General features: G+C 36.8%; 1 protein-coding gene across 4 annotated transcripts in view; it reads right to left on the bottom strand.

The window, feature by feature from the left end:
* PDE1C (phosphodiesterase 1C) overlaps positions 1 to 24,212 on the bottom strand; it is a 385,889-nt gene that overhangs the window by 117,937 nt on the left and 243,740 nt on the right. For all 4 annotated transcript variants that reach the window (XM_006171492.2, XM_006171494.1, XM_006171493.3 and 1 more), the window contains exons 8-9: positions 17,119 to 17,219; positions 12,640 to 12,768 (exon numbers count right to left, since the gene is read on the bottom strand). In XM_006171492.2, coding sequence (XP_006171554.1) covers positions 12,640 to 12,768; positions 17,119 to 17,219 — 230 coding nt within the window. The remainder of the gene's footprint in view (positions 1 to 12,639; positions 12,769 to 17,118; positions 17,220 to 24,212) is intronic.

Raw genomic sequence — 24,212 nt, 5'->3', positions numbered from 1 at the left:
CTTTCCCTAAGCATCATCATAGCATACAAAATGTGATTTCCCATCCAGAATATACTGCATAGTGGCTTAATCAAGCATATTATTATCACAAGTTTTCCATTTCTAGTTTCTAGAAAAATTTTTTTACCCCTATTTCTGACCCTCTGTCCTTTTCTATCCTCTTCTCACACTCACTCTGGAGTCTACCATGCTGGACTGGAAAAGTCCAGGTTATTTTATGTTATAAATTCTTTCATATATCTTCTCTAATCCTCTCGGCCAGGAAGAGCTATTTATAGTACCAGGCCATCTTTCTAAGAGTTTCTGTTAGCTTAATTGAGATCTGCCTTAGTTCCATAGTTTTCTGATTAATCTTCAGATATGACATTCCAGTCAAAGCCCTGTCTAATCATGAATATTTCCAATTTCTGAATCAATACAAAGAGCATTTATAGACATAGATTCTCTCTAAGCACCGCTTCAAGTTTTTAATATGCTGCATCTTCATTCCTATTAAAACTGAAACTTTTTTAGTTTCCTCTGTGATTACTTTGAAGCCATGAATTTTTAGAAGTTGTTTAGGGGCCAGCAGGTGGCATAGTGGTTGAGGCACTAGATTCCCACATGGCCAACCAAGGTTCAAGTCCCAGACCTGGCAGCTTGCTTTCTTGCTTTCCCTCTCTCTCACTGTCTGTCTCTGGTCAAATTAAAAAATAATAAATAAAATTTAATAAATATTTTTAACAAAGAAATACCCTTTTAATCTTCAAATATTTGAAGTTTTCCTAAATATCTTATTCTTATTCATTTTTAATTTAAATCCATTGTAGTCAATGAGTATATTCTTTAAGTTTGTATTTTAAAAAAAATTTACTGAAACTTTTAGAAGAAGGTTTGAACATGCACCCAGCAGACAGTGTAGTAATTATGTTGGTGGACTCCTACATGGTTGACTGTGGTTCAAATCTGGATCCAGTGGCTTGACAATCGTGCTGGGCACCTGTGTGTAAGTATCTAAGATCCCAGGAAGAGAATGGAGAAGGGATTGAGTCGCGGCCACTCCCCTCCTCCCTGAGATGATTTTTCACTTTCCTCTCATTGTTTCTGCCTATGTCTGTCTGTCTCTCTCTCTCCTAGGTGAGTACACATGCCCTAAGGCAAAAGACCTCTTTAAAAAAATGTATACTTCCATTATGTACACTATTCTACAAATATCAATTGGGATAAAATGGGTAATGCTATTTAAATCCTCTTATGTTTTTACTAATACTTTTGTACAGTTTTCTACCAATTGATGAGGTAGGGATGTTAAAATCTTCTACTATGATTATGGACATAAATATCTTTTTTCTTCTGTCAGTTTTGACATTTTAGAGTATGGAGGTCTGTAATTAGGTAATGTTTATTTATGTTACTTCTTTCTGATGAACTGACACTTTTATTATAAGAAAAATTTCTTAATCTTTGGCAATACACATTTTTGCAATTCATTTTGCCTGATAGTATCACTTTAGTATTCTTATACTGTTAGATATGCCTTACATCCTTTTACTTTCAACTTTTTGTGTCTCTATATTTAAATTGCATCTCTTATAGACAGCATGCATTTAGAGCTTGCTTTTTTATTGATTTTAAAAAAAGAATTATTGGGACCAGCAGTTAGCATAATGGCTATGTTGCTGGACTCCCATGTAGTCGACCACGGTTCGAGTCCCGGACTCATGCCAGGTACGTGTTCATATGTGCTCAAGATCCCGAGAGGAGAATGAAGAAGGGATTGTGGCGTGGCTATCACCCCTGGGCGGTGATTTCTCACTTTCTGTCTCTCTGTCTCTCTCTGTCTGTCTGGCAAGCGCATGCGCCCTATAGCAAAAACCGCTAAAAGTAAATAAATAATAAAATAAAATAAAAAACAAAAAAAGAATTATTTAATTTTATTTATTCATTCAATCATTTTCATTTGGCCAGAGAAAGACAGACGCACAGAGAGAAGGAAACTGAGAAAGAAAGCCACCAGGTCTGGGACTTGAACTGTGGACGGCCATGTGGGAATGTCCAGTGCTTTAACCACCATGCCACCTGTTGGCCCCGCTTTTCTATTCATTGCATACACTGTGACAATAATTGCCTATTAATTCTAATGCTCAGTTCTTTAACATTTAATGTAATTATTGTGGCTAGATTTGGTGTATCACATTATTATCTGTTTCATGTTTCTCCCCCGTATTTTCCTTCTGCAGCACCTTTTGTGCTCTTTTGGTATCTTTTTTTAATCCACCTTAAGTTATCTACTGAATTTTTAATTAGTATTGTTCTCTTTTTTTGTAGTGGTTGTTTGGGGATTATAATATACATCTTTAATTTTCAGTCTACTTAGGGTCAATGTTGTACCAATTCATGTAATACGTAAAAATCCTGTATCAGTATAGGTCCATTTAGTACTACTATTCAATCTTTACATTTTAGTCATCACATGTACTACACTTCCATACATCATAGGCCCTATAAAACAATGTTTTAATTTTTTCCTTAGGTTTTTGCCATAGGATGCATGCACTCACTGGAGAAAGACAGAGAGAGAGAGAGTGAGAGAGAGAGGGAAAGTGAGAAAGTACCGTCCATGGAGCATGGCCATGACACAATCCCTTCTCCTCCATTCTCCTCCTGGAATTTTGGATACACACCCATGTGTCCAGTGTGATGTTCAAGCCTCTGAGTCCAGAACTTGAACCGTGGTCAACCACATGGGAATTTAGCTCCTTAACTTCCACACCACCTGCTGGCCCCACAATGTTGTAATTTTTTTTTAAATAGTAATATAAATTTAATTTAAATACATTCATAAAAACAGTATTTCATATTTGACCAGATATGTAGCATTTCACTCTTTCTTAAAAGTCATTTTATTCTGGTATCAGTTCCCTTCTACTAAAGAATTATTAAGCATTTCTTATAATGGGGTTGTGTTGGTGATAAATTCCTACTGTTTTCTATAATCTGAAAATAATTTTTTAAATTTCCATTCTTGAAGGACGAATTCACAAGGCATAGCATTCTATGTTGACATTTTTTTTCTTTCAGTACTTTAACAAAGTTATTTCATTGTCTTTTGACCTCTATACTTCCTGATGAAAAGTCTACAATCATTCAAACTGTTTCTGTAAATATCTGTAATTTTTTGCCAATTTTATCTTTGACTCTTAGAAGTTTTAATATATTATATGATTAGGAATGCTTTTCTTCTAATTTGTCCTATTTTAGGTTTGCTGAGTTTCTTAGATTTGTACATTTATATCTTTTGTCTTACTTGTAAAGTTTTCAGTCATTTCTCAAATATTTTGAAAAATAATTTTGTTTGTCCTCTTTTTTTCTCTCTGTTTTCCCTGTTTTTCTGAGACTTCAATTGCCCTCATGTTTGATCATATAAAGTTGTCCCACAGGTCCCTAAGATAGAGCTCATTTTTAATGATTTTTTTCTCTCTACTTCTTCAAATTAGATAATTTCCAACCTTGAGATTTAAAAGGTGAATATTTTCAAATTCACTGATTCTTTCCTCTGATATTATCCTGCAACTAAGCCTATACAGTCAATTTCAGTTTCAGACACTTTAATTTTTGCTTCTAATTTTTTTTTTCATTTATTAGGAACCTCTACTATATTTTATTCATTAAAGCACATTTTCCTTTTTAACAGTTCTTATCTCAAAATTCTATTAGAAATTTATTTATTTCTAATAGAAGAAAGTCATATTTTGCCTATTTTTTTGTATGTCACTTATGTTGTATCCTTAACATTGTAAATTTAAGTTCTAAAGATTCTAAGCTCTGAAGATTATTGTTGTTTTATTTTAGGAGGCAATTAACTTGCTTATATTCAAAAGACAAACTACAGCTTCAATGAGCCATATATCAGATAGCAGTTCAGACTGCATTTAGTCTATATTATGCATACATAGAGCAAGAATAAGCTAGAGGGGTCAGCAGGTGGCATGGTAGTTAAGGGTGCTTGACTCCAACGTGGCCATCCACTGTTCAAGTCCTGGACCTGGTGGCTTGCTTTCTCACTTTCTCTCTCTCTCATTCAGTCTCTGTTTGGTCAAATTTAATAAATAAATAAATAAATAAATAAATAAATAAATAAAATATTTTTTTTTCTTTTTTCTTTTTTTTTTTTTTAGAAGTTTTGCTATAGGGCGCGTGCGCTTGCCAGACAGAGAGATAGAAAGCAAGAAATCATTCCCCAGGGGGGATGGCCACGCTGCAATCCCTTCTCCTCCATTCTCCTCTCGGGATCTTGGGCACACATGCACACGTGCCTGGTGTGAATTTTAAGCCACTGGGTCTGAGACGCGAACCGTGGTCGACTACGTGGGAGTCCAGCGACATAGCCATTACGCTACATGCTGGCCCCAATAAAATAATTCTTTGGGGAGAAAAAAAAAGAAGAATCGGCTAGAGACTGGGGCAAAATTCCTACACAAATTTTAGTTTCCTCTTATTGCTTCTCTCTTTTCTGAAGTTCTTGCTCTCCAGAAACTTTCATTGTCATACATTACTACTTTTATTTCTATAACCAGAAAGACAGTGGAGTTTTGTGTGTGTGTGTGTGTGTGTGTGTGTGTGTGTGTGTAAAACTATGTGTGTGTGTTTATATATACATATGATTTTAGTCATAGAGTTGTTATCTTGACTGCAATATCCTCCAGGATAAAGTCTCAAAAATGTCAAATTTGGGGGGCTGGCAGGTGGTGTGGTAATTAAGGGCACTGGTCTCCCACATGAGTCCCAGACCTGGTGGCTTGCTTTCTCACTTTGTTTCTCTCTCTTACTCTGTCCTTCTTTGCTCAAATTAAAATAAATAAAGCCAATAAAATAATTCTAAAATAAGTTAAATTTGTCCTATTTTGTCACACTCTCCAAATTTTAGTATCCCTTTAAATCCTGCCTGATTAGAGCCCTTAGGTTTTTTAAAAAACAGTGTATAATTGTTATTTTCAGGAAAACTTGGCTTATAGCAGCTTATTTAGCCTCCCAAAAGTATAACTTCATGTCATTCCATTTTAAAATGAAATAAATACCTACAAGGATCCAAAAAAGTTGAAGATACTTATGTATTCAAACAAAACATATCTGCTGGGACCAACAGTTAGCATAATGGCTATGTCGCTGGACTCCCACGTAGTCGACCGTGGTTTGCGTCCCGGACCTGGTGGCTTAAACTCACGCTGGGCGCGTGTGCGTGCATGCCCAAGATCCCAAGAGGAGAATGGAGGAGAAGGGATTGCGGTGTGGCCATCCCCCCGGGGGGTGATTTCTCGCTTTCTATCTCTCTGTTTCTCTCTGTCTTTCTGGTGAGCACACAGGCCCTATAGCAAAAACATCTCCAAAAAAAAGGAGAAAGAAATATATGGTATAAGACACTAAATATAGTCTCTTTAGGATGATGGGTTTGAAAGCAACAAAATATTAATATTTTATTTATTATAAACAAATGTCTTGGGGCACTGTTACTAAAGATTAATAAAATATGACAAAAATAACAAAAATATTTTTGGAACTATCCTTGGGTTTATTTATTTATTTATTTGCCAGAGAACATTTGTGGTTACAAGAGAAAAAACAATGGGGCATATTCATACCATGATCCCTTCTCCATTTCTCCATTCTGTCAGGATTTGGGGCATGTATGCAAACATGTCTGGTGTGTTTTTTCAGTCACTAGAGCTGAGAGTCAAACCATATAGTTGGCCCATGCATTCTGACTCCCTTAAGCACTAGGTCATGAAGCATTATTCACAATAGTTAAAACATGGAATCAACCTATGTGCCCAAGAACAATTGAATAGATTAAAAAATATATATATGTATATATGGCACATATACAATGGACTACTACTCAGTCATTAAAAAAAAAACAAAAACATGAAATCCTGTCATCTGACACAAAGTTCATGTTAATGTTATGTGAAATAAATTGGATTATAAAACATAAACATATAAATTCTCCTTTAACATATACTGAATGTGTCTACGCTATGGTTAAATTGAAATATTTGAAGACATAGAGTGGAGAAGGCAATTGTAGATGCCAGAGGCTGCCCAGGAATTGGAGGTCAGGAAAAAATGTTGACAGACACAAGGATGCATGTAAATGAGGCAAATGGTTATGGAATGGTATACCACAACAGAGTAAAACAAAAAAAAAAAAACGTGGGGAGAGGAGTTGCCAACTTCATGTAGGTATATATAAATATAAATAAATATAAATATAAAACAATACTAAAAGAAAACAAAACCAGTATAATGAAAATTAGAAGGTGTATATGGGCTAGCAGGTAGTGGTTAAGGCACTAGACTCCCATATGGTCACCTATGGTTTGAGTCCCAGACGTGGTGCTTGAAAATGACACCAGGCAGAGGTGCATGCATGCCCAAAATCTCAAGGGAAGAACGGAAGAGAAGGAACTGTGGTGTGGCCATCCCCCGAGGGTGATTTCTCACTTTCCCTCTCACTGTCTCTCTGTCTCTCCAGTCAACACTCATATCCTATGAAAAAAATTTAAAACAAAAGAAGATGAAGAATATGGCAATATCTTTGATTAGATCATCACACACTGGGACCAACAGTTGGTGTAATGGCTATGTCACTGGACTCCCATGTAGTTGACAGCGGTTTGAGTCCCCGACCCAGAGGATTAAACTCACGCCGGTCGTGTGTTTGTGCATGTGCACCCAAGATCCTGAGAGGAGACTGGAGGAAAAGCGATTGCGGCATGGCCATCCCCTGGGGGGTGATTTCTCGCTTTCTGTCTCTCTGTCTCTGTCTGTCTTTCTGGCGAGCAAAAACCTCTCCAAAAAAAAAAAAAAGAAATAAAAAAAGATTATCACACACTACATACATGCTTTGCAAAACCATATTGTACCTTACGAAGATATACAATTTAATGTAAACAAGAAATTATACAATGAACTCTCAAAATGTAGAACACTAAATCATGTGTGCCCAAATTCCTGAGAGGAGGATGGAGGCAAAGGGATTATATTATGGCCATTTTCCCTGTGTGTGGGGGGGTGATTTATCACTTTCTCTCTCTATCTCTGTTGACAATACATGCCCTATAACAAAACTAAAAACAAACAAACAAACAAACAGCCAAGCAAACAAAGAAAAAACCACAAAACACTAACTCTAAATAACTTAAAGAGTCATTAACTATAATCTTTTTGGCGGGGGGCGGGGGAGGGAGAGAGGCAGGGAGAGGTTTTTGCTATAGGGCATGGACATTTACCAGGGAGACAGAGAGACAGAAAGTGAGAAATCACCCCCCCTCCAGAGGGGATGGTCACACCACAATCCCTTCTTCATTGTTCTCCTCTTGGGATTTTGGGTATGCACTCACATGCATCCGGCATGAATTTTAAGCTGCTGGGTTCAGAACTCAAACTGTAATCAACTATGTGGGAGTCCAGCGATGAAGCCATTATGACATCTGATGATCCCAAGAGTCATTAACTATAATCTTTGTGTCACCTACAGAATTTCAAAAATCAGGGAGTAGAAACAAAATTTAGTGCTATCAGCTACAACTATAAAGAAGTTTCCACTAAATCAGGATGTTCCAGTCCATGAGATATTCCATGACTTCATTCTCTTTTTTCAGGTAATGCTTTTATTTCACTCTAAGATAATAAATACAGTGCTGAATAACAAACATAAATATATAAGGCTAGCACATACTATATTTTCAAGTAATTAGTTTGATCACTTTTTAAAAGAATTCTTTATTTATTATTATTTTAATTGCTACAGGATACATGCACTCACCAGAGAGAAAGAGACAAAGACAGAAAAAGACAGAGAAAGAAAGAGAAAGTGAGAAAGCAAGCCACCAGTTTCTGGGACTAAAATAGTGGTTGGCAATGTGGGAGTTCAGCACTTTAATTGCCACACCACTAGCTGGCCTCCATTTGATCATTTCTTACATCAAATTCACCTTATATTTTTCTGAATTGCATAGTTTTGTACCTTGCTTCAATCAGAGGCAATATTCAAATTATTTATGACTGGTACTTCACAAATGCCCACCAATAAGAAGGCAGAGCTAATGATAAACAATAAGTATAGTTGCATTCATGCCTATCAATATGTTCCAGTATAAATTAAGTTCTGATTTATTCCATTAAGATGGGCTAAGATGTTGATACAGCAGTCTAGTAGTATTAAACAGTGAATGATTTTTTTTTACCATACTGGAGGACAATATATAATATAGATATGTATATTTGTAGTTGACAAAACTACAGCTAAACAGAGGCAGACAATCCATAACAAAATGAAAGACAGAAGTGTCATATCTATGCTTTGAAAATACATTAAGTAAGTATGCAAGTTTTCAGGTACTTCATTAGATTGTCACGAGGCCAGGAATACGTGCTATCTAAACAAGTCCTCATAAAAATCCTTTAAGACCATGATGTATCTGAATATGTGTGAAGCTGTTCTCTGTCACATTCAAACCTTAAATTATACTTTTACAAACTTATAAATTGTACAGGGGATTTCTTTTTCCCTAAAGATTTATACTGACTAACTGAAGTGATCCACATTTTTCAGATGTTGGCTGGGTCTATATTCCCGTACATTTTAATAACTACATTTACTGAAAAGAGGTTTTTCAGATTTATTGTTCAGTATGACTTACTTCTCTGAATTCTTCAAAATGGTGGGCACATAGATACTCATGCAGTACATGCTGATCATTCAGTTAAAATATACTAGCTGAGTTGTAGCAAGATTTAGAACTTTATAAGGATTAAGATAATTATTTCAATGAATTAAACTATTCAATCAAAAGACAAAGACTGGCTGAATGGAAAAAAGAAACAGGACCCTCCATATGCTGCCCACAAGAAATGCTTCTCACAGATAAAGACAAGGATAGACTAAAAGTGAATCGCTAGCAAAAGATATTCCAAGTAAGTGGAAATTTTTAAAAGGCTGGAATTCTAATACTGATCTGAGACAAAATAGATTTTAAGACAAAAACTTCCAGAAGAGACAGGCAAGACACTATGTAGTACTAAAAGGGCTAATTCATTAAGAAGCTATAACACTCATACATATCTATGCACCCAACAATAGCACACCCAAATATGTAAAAGATAGAATGCTTGATTAAAAAGGAGAGACTGTAACATAATCATTGGAGATCTAAACACTTCACTGTCTCCTCTGGCCAGATCATCTAGACAAAAAATAAACAAAGAGATACAGGATCTGAACAATACCATAAGTCGAATGAACTTGACAGACATCTATAGAACCTTCCACCCAACAACCATAAAATTATACATTTTTATCACCCTCCGATGGAACATTTTTGAAGACTGATCACATGATAGGGCACAAAGAAAGCCTAAACAAATTTAAATGCGTAGAAACTATATAGCATCTTCTCCAATGACAAAGGAATTAAACTTGAGATTAATGGCAGGAAAAACCCTCTGAAATATTCAAAAACATGGAAACTAAACAACCTACTTCTGAATGACTTCACAATCACAGAAGAAATTAAGACTGAAATTAAAAGATTCATTGTAAATAATGATAACAAGCACACAAGTTTTCATAATCTATGGGACACAGTAAAAAGCAGTCATAAGAGGGAACGTCATAGCAATTCGTGCTCACAAGAAAAAAATGGAAAGGTGGCAAATAGACAACATAACAACACACCTCAGGGAACTAAAAATCAAAAACAACCAAATAAACCCCCAAAAACACCAAGAGAAAAAAAATAACAAAGATTCAAGCAGAAATAAATGAAATAGAAAATAAAAGAACTAACAAAATAAACAAAATTGACACACCATTAGCTAGACTAATGAACAGAGAAAGGAACTAGATTAATTTAATCAGCAATGAACAGGCAAGATTACAACAGACATAAAAGAAATACAAAAGATTATCAGAGAATTCTATGAGCAACTATACTCCAGCAACAACAAAAACAATCTGGATGAGATGGGTCAATTTCCAGACACATATAACCTACCAAGATTGGATCAGGAAGACATAGAAAGCTTGACTAGATCAGTAACAGCAATGAGACTGAATTAGTAATAAATGGTCTTCCAACAAAGAAAAGCCCAGGTCCTGATGGCTTCACTTCTGAGTTCTACAAAACCTTTAAAGAAGAGCTAATCCCCATTCTACTCAAACTATTTCTAAATATTCAAAAGGAAGAAATCCTCCCAAACTCATTCTATAAGCCTTCCATCACCCTCATTCCAAAAACAGAAAAGGACATCAAAAAATAGGAAAACTATAGACCAATATCTCTGATGAATACACATGTAAAAAATCCAAAATATTCTCAAATCATATCCAATGACACATTTAAGAGATCATACATCACAACCAGGTTGGCTTTATTCCAGGGATGCAAGGGTAGTTCAAATTATGCAAAACCATTAATGGTTAACATTAACATTGTAATAACAGAAGGAAAGGTAAAAATGATATGATCATATCAATCGATACAGAAACAGTATTTGATAATACACAACATCTCTTCATGATGAAGACTTTCAGCAAAATTGGCATAGAAGGAACTTTTCTCAACACAATAAAAACTATATATAAAAAACCCATTGCTAGCATCATCCTGAATGGAGGAAAGGTAAAAGTTTTTCCAATAAAAATTGGAACAAGACAAGGCCACCCACTTTCTCCACTTGTTTTCCATATAGTGCTGAAAGTCTAGCCAATGCAATCAGACAAGAGACTAAAATAAAAGGCATTCAAATAGGAAAAAGGGAAAGAAGTGAAATTGTCTCTATCTGTAGATGACATGATTATAAACATAAAAATCCAAAGAATCTACCAAAAAAAAAAAAAACCTCCTAGAAGTGATAAATTAATATAGTAAAGTAGCAGGAAACAAAGTCAACACACAAAAATCTATAGCATTTCTGTATACCAACAGTGCACAGACTGAAGTAGAATTGAAAAAAGCAGTCCCATTTATAATAGCAACAAAATAAATAAGATATCTATGAATAAACCTAACCAAAGAAGTCAAAAGGTCTCTACAAGGGAAACTATGAAGAACTTTAAAAAAAGAAATAGATAATAATACAAAAATTGGAAGGATATTCCATGTTCCTGGATTGGAAAAATTAACATATTCAAAATGTCAGTTCTACCCAAAATAATTTTAAAAATTAATGCAATCTCAGTCAAATGACCTGAACCATTCTTCACAGAATTAGATAAAAACAACCATAAAATTTGCCTGAAATCATAAAAGGCCTCATACCACCAAAGCAATACTGTGCAAAAAGAAGGGAAGCAGAAGGCATTTCACTCCCTGGCCCCAAAATATATTACAAAGTTGTGATACTCAAAACAATATGGTACTGGCATTAAAATAGGCACATAGACCAAGTGAACAGAATAGAGAACCCATAAATAAACCTCAAAATAAACAGTCAACTGATTTTTGACTAAAGACACAAGTTAATCCAGTGGGAAAAAGAAAATCACTTTAGCAAGTGGTGCTGTAAAAACTGGATATCCACCTGCAGAAAAATATAACTTCTCCTTTCTCTCATCATTAACAAAAATCAACTCACATCATTTTAAGAAGTCTAAATAAGGCCCAGCTATAATGTGATAATTATTGGGGCACCACTGTGAATTGCTGGAACTGTATGGGAGAGTCCCTAGGTTTGATTCCTGGATTGACCTGAACAAACTAAGTACACAAAAATGGCCAAGATCCTGAGTGTCTAAAAGAGTATGGAGATGATCGCAACACGATAAGACCCTATGAGGCATCCTTATCTCTTCTCTGTCTGTCTTTAAAGTTAAAGAAACTTGAAAGAAAAAAAAAAGTCTAACTCAAATATAAATTATTTTATATAGAAATAATTTATTAGAAAGTGAGAAATCACCCTCTAGGGGGGATGGCGACGCTGCAATCCCTTCTCCTCCATTCTCCTCTCAGGATCTTGGGCACACACGCACACATGCCCAGCATGAATTTAAGCCACCTGGTCTGGGACTTGAACCATGGTCAACTACATGGGAATCTGGCGACATAGCCATTACACCAACTGCTGGTCCTGAGGGGGTTTTTCAAACCTTTTTCCTTAAAAAATTTTAGCATAATACTGAATGATTTCATCTAGACTGATTTAATCTCCTAATTCATTAATAAAAAAAGAATGCAATAATGGCAAAATATAATAGCAATATAATCTTTACATTCTACGGCCTTTATTTAAAACATTTGGCTATTTGTATTAAGAAAAAATAGTGAGAGAAATATCAATAACAATTTTAAACAGTGTATTATTGCTTCAAAAGTAACATACTTTGGATTAACTAGTAGCACAGAGCAAGGAAGGTTCCAGGTTCATGTCCTGGGGTCTCCCTATTCACACTAGGGGTGCGCATGTGTGCCTGTAATCCAGGCTGGCTGAGGCTAAGGGTGGATAGCAGCATGAGGACCATGTTAAGAATGTCCGTCCTTCTTCCCTGCCTCTTTCTCTCTCAGAAGAAATAAATACTTAAAAGAAAAAAAAAAGCAGTGTATTTTACCTATCTTCATAGATCCTTCCCTGACTTCTAATTCTCTCTTATCTCGTCCTTACCGCCAGTCATCCTTTGAGAGGTTGATCAAAATATTCATTTCTTCATCCTCTTGCAGAAGGCGATAGGCTGCACTTAAATGATGATTTTCCAGTACAGATCTATCATTGTATAGAATAGCTGGATCAGACCTGAACAGAGAGTCAAGCAAAATTATTTAGGATGCTAAACAGTTAACATGTCTTCATTAACTCTCATAGGCTATGATCTTTGTCCACATACCATTTATATTAACCATAAGCTCAAAATAACCCTACAAATTATCAATAAATGTATGGAAGGTATTTTACTATCGATATATGGGTGTGAAATATGTGATTTCCATCCTAGAACACTCTGAAAACTGTTTTATAACCTATCTCAATTTTCTGTATCAGTGCCAAACATAATTTTAAAAAATGTAGGTCATGTCAAACTTCATTTATTTTTTAAAATAACTTTAAGTTTTTATTTTTATTTTATTCAAAGAAGGCATTGGTTTATTTATTTTAGTTGTAATTCTCTGGATGCATATCATCTGATGGGTACTCTGGTAGTAGCCTAATCTTAACGTTTTCCGTGCAAAAGCCGTTAGTGGAAAATTGAGAATGAAAAATAGTGAAAGGTTATATGAGAAAATTAGATATTGGCACAGCAATAAAATGTGGTATTTAGAAGGGCAATATCATAGAACAGTTCCCTGTTCAAGTTTGAAGACCTCCTTAAGGACCCTGGGTACATGCTTACTCGTGATCTGGGACCAGCTAAGGGTTGGAAAAAGATCATGGCATCAATAATATGTTGGAGTTGTGTTCTGTCTCTCTCTGTGTGTCTCTCTTGCTCACAGAAGAAATGAATAAGCAAACTTTCAAACAATAAAAGTCAAAATAAAGATTATATGACCATTGTTAGTCACTGTCTCAAAGACCATTCTAAATTGAATGTCACCAAACATTCGATGTATAATATCTTCTTTCATTTTTGTTTGTTTGTTTGAAATATTTAAAAATTTTAGTTTTAAATAGCATTCACTCATTTTACTGTACAATTCCCTTAGTTCTCATAAATGGAGTTATGCAGCACCTAACACTACAAACGACATACAGAACAGATTCTTTAACACATGTAACTCTATTGTGCTGTACTTTTGTGTTGTTCTTTCCCTGAAAACCACTAATGTGTCCTCTATCTCTACAATTTTGCTTTTCCAAAGTATTAAATGAATGAAATAATGAACCATATAGCTTTTGAATCTGTCCCATTTTGGGTAGGGCAGCAAATTCAAGAATTATCTATTTTGTTATATCTATCAATAGTTCATTCATTTTTATTGCTACACAGTATTTAATTATTATTTTATATGATAATTCAAAGTAGTTAGAATAGTTCAAAGAATTTCAGAAAGGAGAACAAATTTAGGAAACTCACGCAGCCTGATTTCAAGATTTACAGTAAAGCTACAGTAATCAAGTTGGTGTAAACCAGGGCCAACAGGTGGTGTAGTGGTTAACGCACTGGACTCCCACATGGTTGACTAGTGGCTTGAACCATGCTGGGTGCATGTGTATGCATGCCCAAAATCCCAAGAGGAGAATGAAGAAGGGATTGCGGCATGGCTATGCCCTCTAGGGGATGATTTCCCTCTTTCTGTCTCTCTGGCAAGTGCATATGTCCTATAGCAAAAAAATCCCTCAGGGGAAAAAAAAAAGATGGTGTAAACTTAGTGAAAGTATAACCATGTAAATTCATGGAACTGACTAGAGAGCTTAGAAATAAATTGATATAAATATGGTCAACTGACTTTTGATAAAGAAATGAAGGCAATTCAACAGAAAAATGATGGTCTTTCAACAAATGGTGTTTTGTGCTTTAAGAAAGTGATTATCCATAGGACCATAAGATAGTGTAATTGTTACATTACTGGACTCCCACATGGCCAACTGCAGCTTGAGTGCCAGATCCAGTGGCTTCAAACTCGCACTGGATGCATGCGTGTGTGTTCCTAAAATCCAGAGAGGAGAATGGAGAAGGAATTGCAACATGACCATCTTCCCTGGGGGAGGGGGTAATTTCTCATTTTCTGTCTCTCTGTCTCATTCTGTCTCTCCAGCAAGCACATACACCTATAGCAAAAATCTCTCTCTCAAAAAATAATAATAAATAAATAAAAAGGGGACTATTCATATGTAAAAACTCAAAACTTTAACCTATATTACTTTCAACGTCTGTAGGATATCTAGTGATACACTTCTATCTTTTAATATCTTTAATTTAATGAAAGCTTAGATTACTAGAGTTTGTTTGTTTCTCATCAAGGAAGCTGATAAGGTGTAAAATAACTTCTTAGAGCCCCACAGTAGCTTGGCTGAGGTAATGGCAAATTCTTCTGACAGTTGGACCAGTGGCCCCCTAAGATTACCTCCAGCTATCACTGGCCAAACTTTTTGATGTCTCTAACACACCTGAAAAGCGTGTTATGCTTAACATTTTTCCCCTCAAAGGATAAAGGACCTGGTCACAGACTTAGTGTTTTAAAAAGGGGTCACATGCGTTATGATGCTTTGGTTAAAGTTCTATTGAAAAAAGACAAATGTTTACATTTCACTGCAAACCAAGCTTAACTGAACCCACTAACATTTTCCCTATTTTAGAGATAATAGAAAACAAGCAAATGCCGAGGTGAAAGCTCTGTTGAATAACTGATGTTAAACCATCTTTCCAACTCCTGTAATCAAGCCCTTCTCCTCTGAGTTGTGACTAATGTTGATACTGATCTCCAGGCACGACCCATGCATATTTGTTCCAACCACCTCTTCCTGAATAGCAGGTGATATTCACCACAGCTTCTGTCCTCAAAACAAAGATTGCCCTAAGATTACTAGAAACAACAAAAGGTTGTTTCTAGTAGCTAAGAGTACTCTAAATGAGAAGGCAAGACAGAGGAACTAAAGCAACACCTTAAGTTCCTTTGTCTGCTTCTATTTCCATCGAAAATTCCCTTCAGAACAGAGATCAAACGATATTGTTCTCTTTTGTGAACACGTAATTAAATGCTGAGTTAATTAAATACATGTAGATTGATTTAACAAACACAAACATATCTAGAGTATGCACCTGCTTTTTCAAGTGAAATCAGCAGGTATTTATTTGGTGTTTAACGCCTACCCCTTCCTGCTATAATCTTTCTCTTCATCTTACTACCTTTTTCTAAATCTAAGCTTATTTGATTTGATGTTGAGACTCAATTAACCCTAATATTATATTCTCCCTAGTTTCACATCATTGTCCTCAGAGATAATTAGTTCTTGGGCCAGTAGAGGGCAGATAAAGTTTTATCCTAAGTGCAAATGATAATTGACTGCTACTGCTTGCCTGGAATTCTGCACTGAGAGGAATGCTAGGCATAAATGCAAAGTTTGGTCATTAAAAATACCAAAGTTAATATACAGTGATGTTGGGACCAGCAGTTAGCGTAAATGCTATGTCGCTGAACTCCCATGTAGTCGACTGCGGTTTGAGTCCTGGATCTGGTGGCTTAAAACTCATGCCAGGTGCGTGTGCGTGCGTGCCCAAGATCCTGAGAGGAGAATGGAGGAGAAAGGATTGCAGTGTGGCCATCCCCGCTGGGGGGTGATTTCTCGCTTTCTCTCTCTCTATCTCTCTCTGTCTGTCTGGCGAGTGTACGTGCTCTACACATACACACACACACACACACACAGTGATGTCTATTACTGGTCAGGAGGTTCAGATTGAGCCCATAGTTAACATTCTTAGCAGAGGAATGGGTGCACTTCATTAGGAGATGCATAGGTTGCCCAGGGAAAAGGTAGCCTACATAAGACAACCTAGCTCCCCAAGCCCTGTGCCAGGGACCAATACAAGCACTGTGCAGAGCAGAGATGAGATCAGAGAGGACAAGAAGAAGACCCCTTCAGAACCCTGGAGGTCAGAGGATAAGAGGACTCAGTTACTGTTAATGTCAACAGAAACACTTCAATCATCACTCACCCTGATTGGTTTAGTTTATGCAACATCTGGAGATTTATGTAAACTGCCTCATCTTCTATTAGAAGTAGGTAGAGTATGAACAGCAAATACATAAACAATAAAATTAAATATCATTGAGATAATTCTGTGTCACTCTCCAGAGGCTCTGAACTGAATATGAAGAACTATTTACAAGGAATAATATTCCTCAACCAAGGACTTCCTTTAAATGTTCAAATTATCTAGTAATTTCTTTAGTGATTTTTATTAACTATGGAAAGTTCTAATACATAAACAAACAAATAACAAGCATTAGAATAAAGAAAGGATATCCACATTAGATCTGAATAGAATATAAAAATTAGGAGTAGATAGCTTGATTGAAGCTGACCAGACTGATGTCTTATTTATAAGTTCATCTTTATAGAAATTCAAAACAGGACAACAATGCCGAGAAAAGGCATCTAACACCTTTCTTCTCCCTGCCCTCTTGCCACACATTCTGGCATCCTCACCGAGTCTGAATGTGGAAATTGTTTGTTGTTCCGGTATGCTCATAGTCATGGATGGCAGCTGAGAAGATTATAGCAAAGATCTCCAGTTCTGTCAGCCAGTTCTGAAAAGGAGATTACAGAGCAATCAGATAATCTATCTCTCTCAAAGTCTTCAGCTTGCTGTTTATACACTCATATTGCTGCCTTTGCACACTGCAGCTGGCAAGCTATCACCAACCACAAGTGTTTTGACAGAATTTTTTTTCCTGTGAAAAGACTGGGGGACTTGTGATTTAGAAACAACATACCCAGAAAAGTTGAAAGGGTTAGCTAGTAGTTTCATATTTTTTAAGAAAGCAAAAGAAGGGCTGGTTCAATGGTAATGTGCTGCTCAAGGGAAGCTGGATCCATATGGAAGGTCATGGGCTCAGTTCCCTGGTCCACCAGTAAATGCTGGGCATGCAGTCCCATGATTCCGGCCAGCTGAGAAGTTATAGTGGAGGGGAAGATCATGGAGTTTAGGGCGCTCATCTTTCTGTCTCTCACTCTTGTGAAAGAAAGAAAGAAACTTTAAAAAGAGCAAAAGCGAAAGAAGACAATGCAAATGAAGACTTTAAAAACTTTCCTTGTATCTTATCCAACTTTCAGTTAAGGTTCCTAGGTAACCTCCCTTCCCCTGCTACACACACACACACACACACACACACACACACAGACATGGTTAAAAGTGTCAACACAGTACTACAGTAGAGACCTATGTACAATCATGACAGAAATATCCACTACAAGATGGGTAGAGACAAATGGAAAAATAACACTTGGCTTCCTGCCCAGTGCTGATTTTAGGGGGACCTGTCCCTATCCACACAAACACAACAAAACCTGTGTTTGACTTGTTTTGCAAAATGTGTTCCTTGGGCCAGCAAACCAGCATCATCTGGAACTTCTAAGAAATATAAGGGGGCCAACAGTTGGCATAATGGCTATGTCACTGGACTCCCATGTAGTCAACCGCAGTTTGAGTCCCGGACCCAGTGTCTTAAACTCATGCCAGGCACTTGCGCGTGTGTGCCCAAGATCCCGAGAGGAGAATGGAGGATAAGGGACTGCAGCATGGCCATTCTCCCTTGGGGTGATTGCTCAATTTCTGTCTCTCTGTGTCTTTCTGGTGAGCACACGCACCCTATAGCGAAAACCTCTCAAAACAAAGAAAAGAAATGTAAGCAAATTATTTGGTCTCACCTTAGTATCAGTGGATCAGAAACTAGGCTGCAGCCCAGTAATTTTTTTTTTTTAAGGTTTTTGCCGTAGGACAAGTGCACTCTCTGGAAAGAGACAGGGAAAGCAAGAAATCATCCCACCTCTAGGGGGGATGGTCATGCCACAGTCCCCTTACTTCATTCTTCTCTCAGAACTTTGGGCATGCACACATATGTGCCCGACATGATTCTCAAGTCACTAGTTCGAGTCTGGGACTAAAACTGTGGTCAACCATGTGGGACTTCAGTGCCTTAGTTACCATACCATCTGCTGGTCCTGAGGCCCAGCAATCTTTACCAAGGTGTCCAGATAATTCTCAGATATCATATAGTTTGAGAACAATCACTGTGTTAGAAGTTCCCTTAACTGCCTTCCATTTAATAGACTCTGGATTCACTGAGGCTTTGTGATCCACCACTCAGTTCTCATACAATAGAACATTCCTGACTATAAGGCTACTCTTTGGCACCTCTGCTCACTTGGTTACTAGCTAAATCATACTTACAAGATTCAGTATGGTTTATTCCAAACCCTGTTATGAGAAGCTGTACTTGTTAGTATAATTAGGTAATAGGACATCTGACCAATGAAATACAAACACAAAAATGGAGCTGTTACTTCTATAGACCCCAAATCCAATGATATGGGCAGTCACTAAAACAATTGCTATCAAAACATAATCGACAACTATGAATCAGTAGAAAATAAACATAAAAATTTAAAAAGATTCTGCACTCAGTTTGCTTTGTTAATATATATAAGCTCCCATTTTACTTTAAAGTAATGAAACTATAGGTACCAGCAGATGGCGTAATGGCTATGTTGCTGAACCCCCATGTAGTCGACCATGGTTCAAGTCCTGGACCTGGTGACTTAAACTCAAGCTGGGCATGTGTGCATGTGTGCCCAAGATCCTGAGAGGAGAATGGAGGAGAAGAGACTGTGGCATGGCCATCCCCCCTGGGGGGGTGATTTCTCACTTTCTGTCTCTCTGTCACTCTCTTGCTGGTGAGCACATGTGCCCTACATACAGCAACAACCTCTCAAAAAAAAAAAAAGAAAAAGAAAAGAAAAGAAAAAGACATTAAACTAGAAATCTTAGATGGGCCAAGGCTAGTGTAAGTCTCAAATCAACTCAATTTGGACAAGAGCATGGGGGCTGTATTAAAGACTAGGGCATAAAATAGGTTTATATGATTTAAGTTAATACCAAATTATTTAAAATGAACATATAAATTTGTCAAATTCCTCACTTTAAGCATTTCTTTCAATTAACTACTTATTTGTTCCTCATCTAAGACATTTTCTAAGAATTATTATCTTCTTTGAGGATGGGTAAGGGAAAATAAATAAACAAATGACACATGATCTATGAAAAAAAGACTTCCTAGTTAGGAAAAGAAATAGCATAAAGAAGGCAGCCAGGTGGCATGGTGGTTGAGGCACCTGGATCCCACATGGACAAATGTGCAGTTCAAGTCTGGGACCTGTTGGCTTGAAAAATAGGCTGGGTGTGTATGAGTGCATGCCCAAAATTCCAAGAGGAGAATGGAGAAGGGATGGTGGCATGGTCATCTTCCTTGAGGGTAGCTTTCTCTCTTTCTCTCTCTCTCTCTCTCTCCCCCCTTCTCCTCCCCTTGTTAAGTGTGTGCTAACTATAGCGAATAAGGAGGGAGAGAGAGAGAAAGCAAAAAAAGAGCATAAAGAAAACAAAAAAAAACAAAACAAAAACCAAAAAACAAAACACAAAAAAAACTATACTTTTGAAAATTATTTCTAGCAGAATCCAATGCAATAGGTCAGGAAACTTTTGAGATCTCAAAAATATAGACTGAAGTATGAGAAAAAGAAAAACAAAGAGAAAACATATCAACAAATGCCCATGAACAGATGAATGGACAGAAAAACTGTGGCACATATACTCTGCGGAATACTATTCAGCCATTAAAAAAAATAACAACAACAACAAAAAACCTGGCTTTTGACAGGAAGTAAATGAATATGGAAGATTTACTGCTGAGTGAAGCAAACCAGGCTATGAAGGATACGCATTGTATGCCCCCACTAAATATATACCGAGTATCTGCACTCTATGACTGAAACTAATTGACTAAAGGATATAAAAACACAGTATATATATATGTAAATATACCATATATAGTGTGTGTGAAAGAGGAGGGTCTGAGGAAGGACATTTAGAAGAAAAATAGGGAGGCAAAGCATTAATGGCATAAAGAAATGTAGTATTATCTGTTGAAGATATTTTATAGTTTTATCAACTGTCCTAGGGAGAAATGTTCACCTGTTGAAATATTCATTTTGTAAGCCAAATAATAATGTGATTGAATGTATAAAAGAAAATGAAATTAAAAAAAAATTAATTAATTTAAAAAAAAAGAAAATCAACCGAAATAAACAAAGAAGATGGGTGAGACAAGGAAAAACTACAAGAAAAGCAAAGCTACAAAACCTAATTTGAAAATAGCATAGAGTCTATCATACCAGGGAACTACAATGGTGGAAACACTATTCTATTACAGGAGCCTTATTTATTTATTTATTTATTTATTATTTATTTGTAGAGATTTTTGCTATAGGGCATGTGCACTCACAGAGAGACAGAGATAGTAAGCAAAAAATTAGTCCCCAGGAGGATTTACACACTGCAATCCCTTTTCCATTCTCCTCTCAGGATCTTGGGGACACATGCAAATGCACACTGTATCAGTTTTTTTTTTAAAGAATTATTTTATTAAACTTTATTTATTTATTTTAATTTGACCAGAGAGGGATAGAGTGAGAGACAGAGGGAAAGTGAGAAAGCAAGCCTCCAGGTCTGGGACTCAAACCATGGTCAGCCTTGTGGGAGTCTAGCACTCCCAACCAACATGCCACCTGCTGCCCCCAAATGAGTTTTAAGTCACTGGATCCAGAACTCAAACCATGGTCAACTATGTAGGAGTTCTGTGATGTGACCTTTATGCCAACTGCTGGTCCCCTAGTTGCTGTCTATTTAGACATGTAACTTCCACAACTCCTTAGAGGTAGGTACTGTTCTCATCCTGACTTTATAGATAAGAAAACTGAAGTTAGGGGAAGGTTCAGGACTTACCCAAGGTCACAAAACTTGTCATGTGACAACCATACAGTGTAACGTCTTTAAGTTGTATTTCCTTTCGGTCACTGTTCATGGGTTTATTCACAGTTGCATAAAATTATATAGGTATAATTTTATATTACACATTTTTTTTCATCTTGGCAATGTTTTTCTTTTGTTCCAACACCTTGTTTTCCCCTATTTACCTTTACTCCCTCAGCCCACTCCTCCAAGTATATATCTTGTTTTAAATTCTTTCAGAGTTAACTTCACATTTTTAAATAAGAGTATGTATGGGAAATGTATAGCATTAAACAAATCTGAGTCACAGGACATCAGTCCAGCTAGCAGAATGTGTCTAAATTAACTGCATAATTATGATTCCTACACTATGAATATTAGTGGTGCTTCCCTCCTTATACAAATACACTAACAAAATCCTACCTTAGGTATAACCTACTTCTAATAAGCCAAAAAACACATATGATTAAAGAAATGAACCAAAAAAGTGGCATTTAATCTCCTCATTTTAACAACCTAGTTTTTCGGTTAGTGATATGGATCCTTATGCTGGTTTTGGGATAAGAAGAAATAAGAGATGGTATCTAGCAAAGGGGGAGCGGTGGACACAGCTTCACAGAAGAGAGACATTGAACACAGGCTTTGTAGACTGGACAGGGCAGGAAGCAGAGGGGGACACTTTTAGAACAATGAACAAGTTCCAGTAGCAAAAACTTGTTCATCTCAAGTAAGGAAATGATTTCCTTGACTGGAGTGGGAGATAAAGAGCTGTTTAGGGCCATATGATGTCAGGCATTAAAAGACAGAGTAAGGAATGTAAACTGGATCCCACAGGCAGTGACTGAAATGCAGAATACTGGAGACAGTACACCACTTTGCGAAGGGTCGCTGGGCAGGAACAGAGAGAGCAGACATTAACAGTGTTATTTTGGGATTAGAAAATTCTTATATGATGTATAGACAATATAGGGTTGAATCCTTATGACTCAGAAAGTAGCAGAATTGAGGGTGGGGAAGGAGAAGCGGGAAAGGTTGCATTCAAGGGAAACAATGACTCAAAAATGACGGGAACACTCAGGATAAGTAGCTAAAAGCAACCCTGGCTGGTATTGGATAATATCACTAATAGAAAGAGAGAAGGTGAAAGAAACCATTTTGAGGAAAATTTGGCTTCATATTCCAAAATGGCACAGATTTCCTTGCTTTTTCTAAACTAATAACGGTGAACGCAGGTTTTATATCAACCCATAAGATGTAAGAAATGTAAGTCCTACAAGTATTTTAGCATCATCAAACCATGACAAGGAATAAGTCACAGATCTAATCAGTATTTATCTACAAAATGTGAGTGTCACAACTAATTCATTGGCAGGGATGCCTTGACAACTGGTAACAGTAGACTTGGAATTTTGCCATGAATGACTCAGAAAAGCAATCTATATGCATATGCGGCCAGATGGGGGGAAAGAAGATAAGATAGACTAGAGGATACCTGAAGGAAAAGAACATGGTGATTTCTCATTGCTAGAGGAGCCATTTTTAGAAAGCTGTGACTTTTATATATGAATAATGATCATCTATTTCCATCCCATATCAGTTTTTATTGTTTCCTTAATGAATCACAATCTTAGAAGTCTAAGGAATACTTCCCAATTTCTGGCACTCCATTCTTTAGGTTAGCAGCCCAACCCAGTACAGTGTGCACACTCTGATAAGGGTCTTGCAAGACTGAAATCAAGGTGTGGGCAGGGCTATGTTCCTTTCTGGGAGCCCTGGGCATTGTATGTGTGTAGGGGGGTGTTCCCAAGAGCATTCAGGGCATTGGTAGAATTCATTTCCTTCTCATGCTTTCCACTTGGTCCCCTCCATCGTTAAGCTAGCAATAGTAGGTTGAGTTCTTACGCTTTAAATCTCTCTGACTTCTGTCATATTACCTCTTTGACTTTGACAGACTTGTCTGATTACATTGGGCCTACCTAGAGAGTTCAGGATAATCTCCCCATTAAATGTTTTCTGACTGGTAAATTTACTCTCTATAAAATTCCTTTTGCCTTCTAATGTAACATATTAACAAGTAGAATACCAGAAGACAAAGGTCAATGGAGGACAAATTTATGCAAAATACATCTTCTAATAACATTATTTAGCATTTGGGCCAGCCCATGGTCTGATGGTTGAGGGAACTGGATCCCACATAACTAACTTCACTGCTTGAGCCTCAGAGCCAGCAGCTTGAGAAACATGCCAGGCACGCATGTACATGTGCCCAAAATCCTGAAAAGAGAAGTAGAGGAGAAGGTACTATTGTGTGGCCATTTTCCATGGGAGAGGAAGGCTTTCTCATTTCCTGTCTTTCTGTCTTTCTCTGGCAAGTATATATACCTCTGTCAAATTAAAAACAAACAAATTATTTAGCACTCTTCAGTCAAGATGCTATTTTAATATGCTTAATATTTCTTTAATAAACATCACGATGTCTGATATAATCAAAAGAATCATACATACAAGTTCAACTTTCTATAAACAATAGACAAAGGGAATATTAATGGCATTAATACTCCTGACAAAAATGATGAAAATGCTCAAGGTATAGCTTTGGAATTGAGAAACCTTTGACTTAAAGTGAGCCCAGTCATAGTAGTACATGCTAGACAATGCTGGGGTCACATGGGAGGCTTGAGTTCAATTCCTGGCCCACTTCCAGTAGCTAGGCAGGACAGCATGAACCTACGGTTCC

Source organism: Tupaia chinensis, unplaced genomic scaffold (assembly GCF_000334495.1).
Source record: "Tupaia chinensis unplaced genomic scaffold, TupChi_1.0 Scaffold149666_1, whole genome shotgun sequence".
NCBI lineage: Eukaryota > Metazoa > Chordata > Mammalia > Scandentia > Tupaiidae > Tupaia > Tupaia belangeri.
The sequence above is the reverse complement of the archived record's forward strand: the minus strand, read 5'-3'. Positions and strand labels throughout refer to the sequence as shown.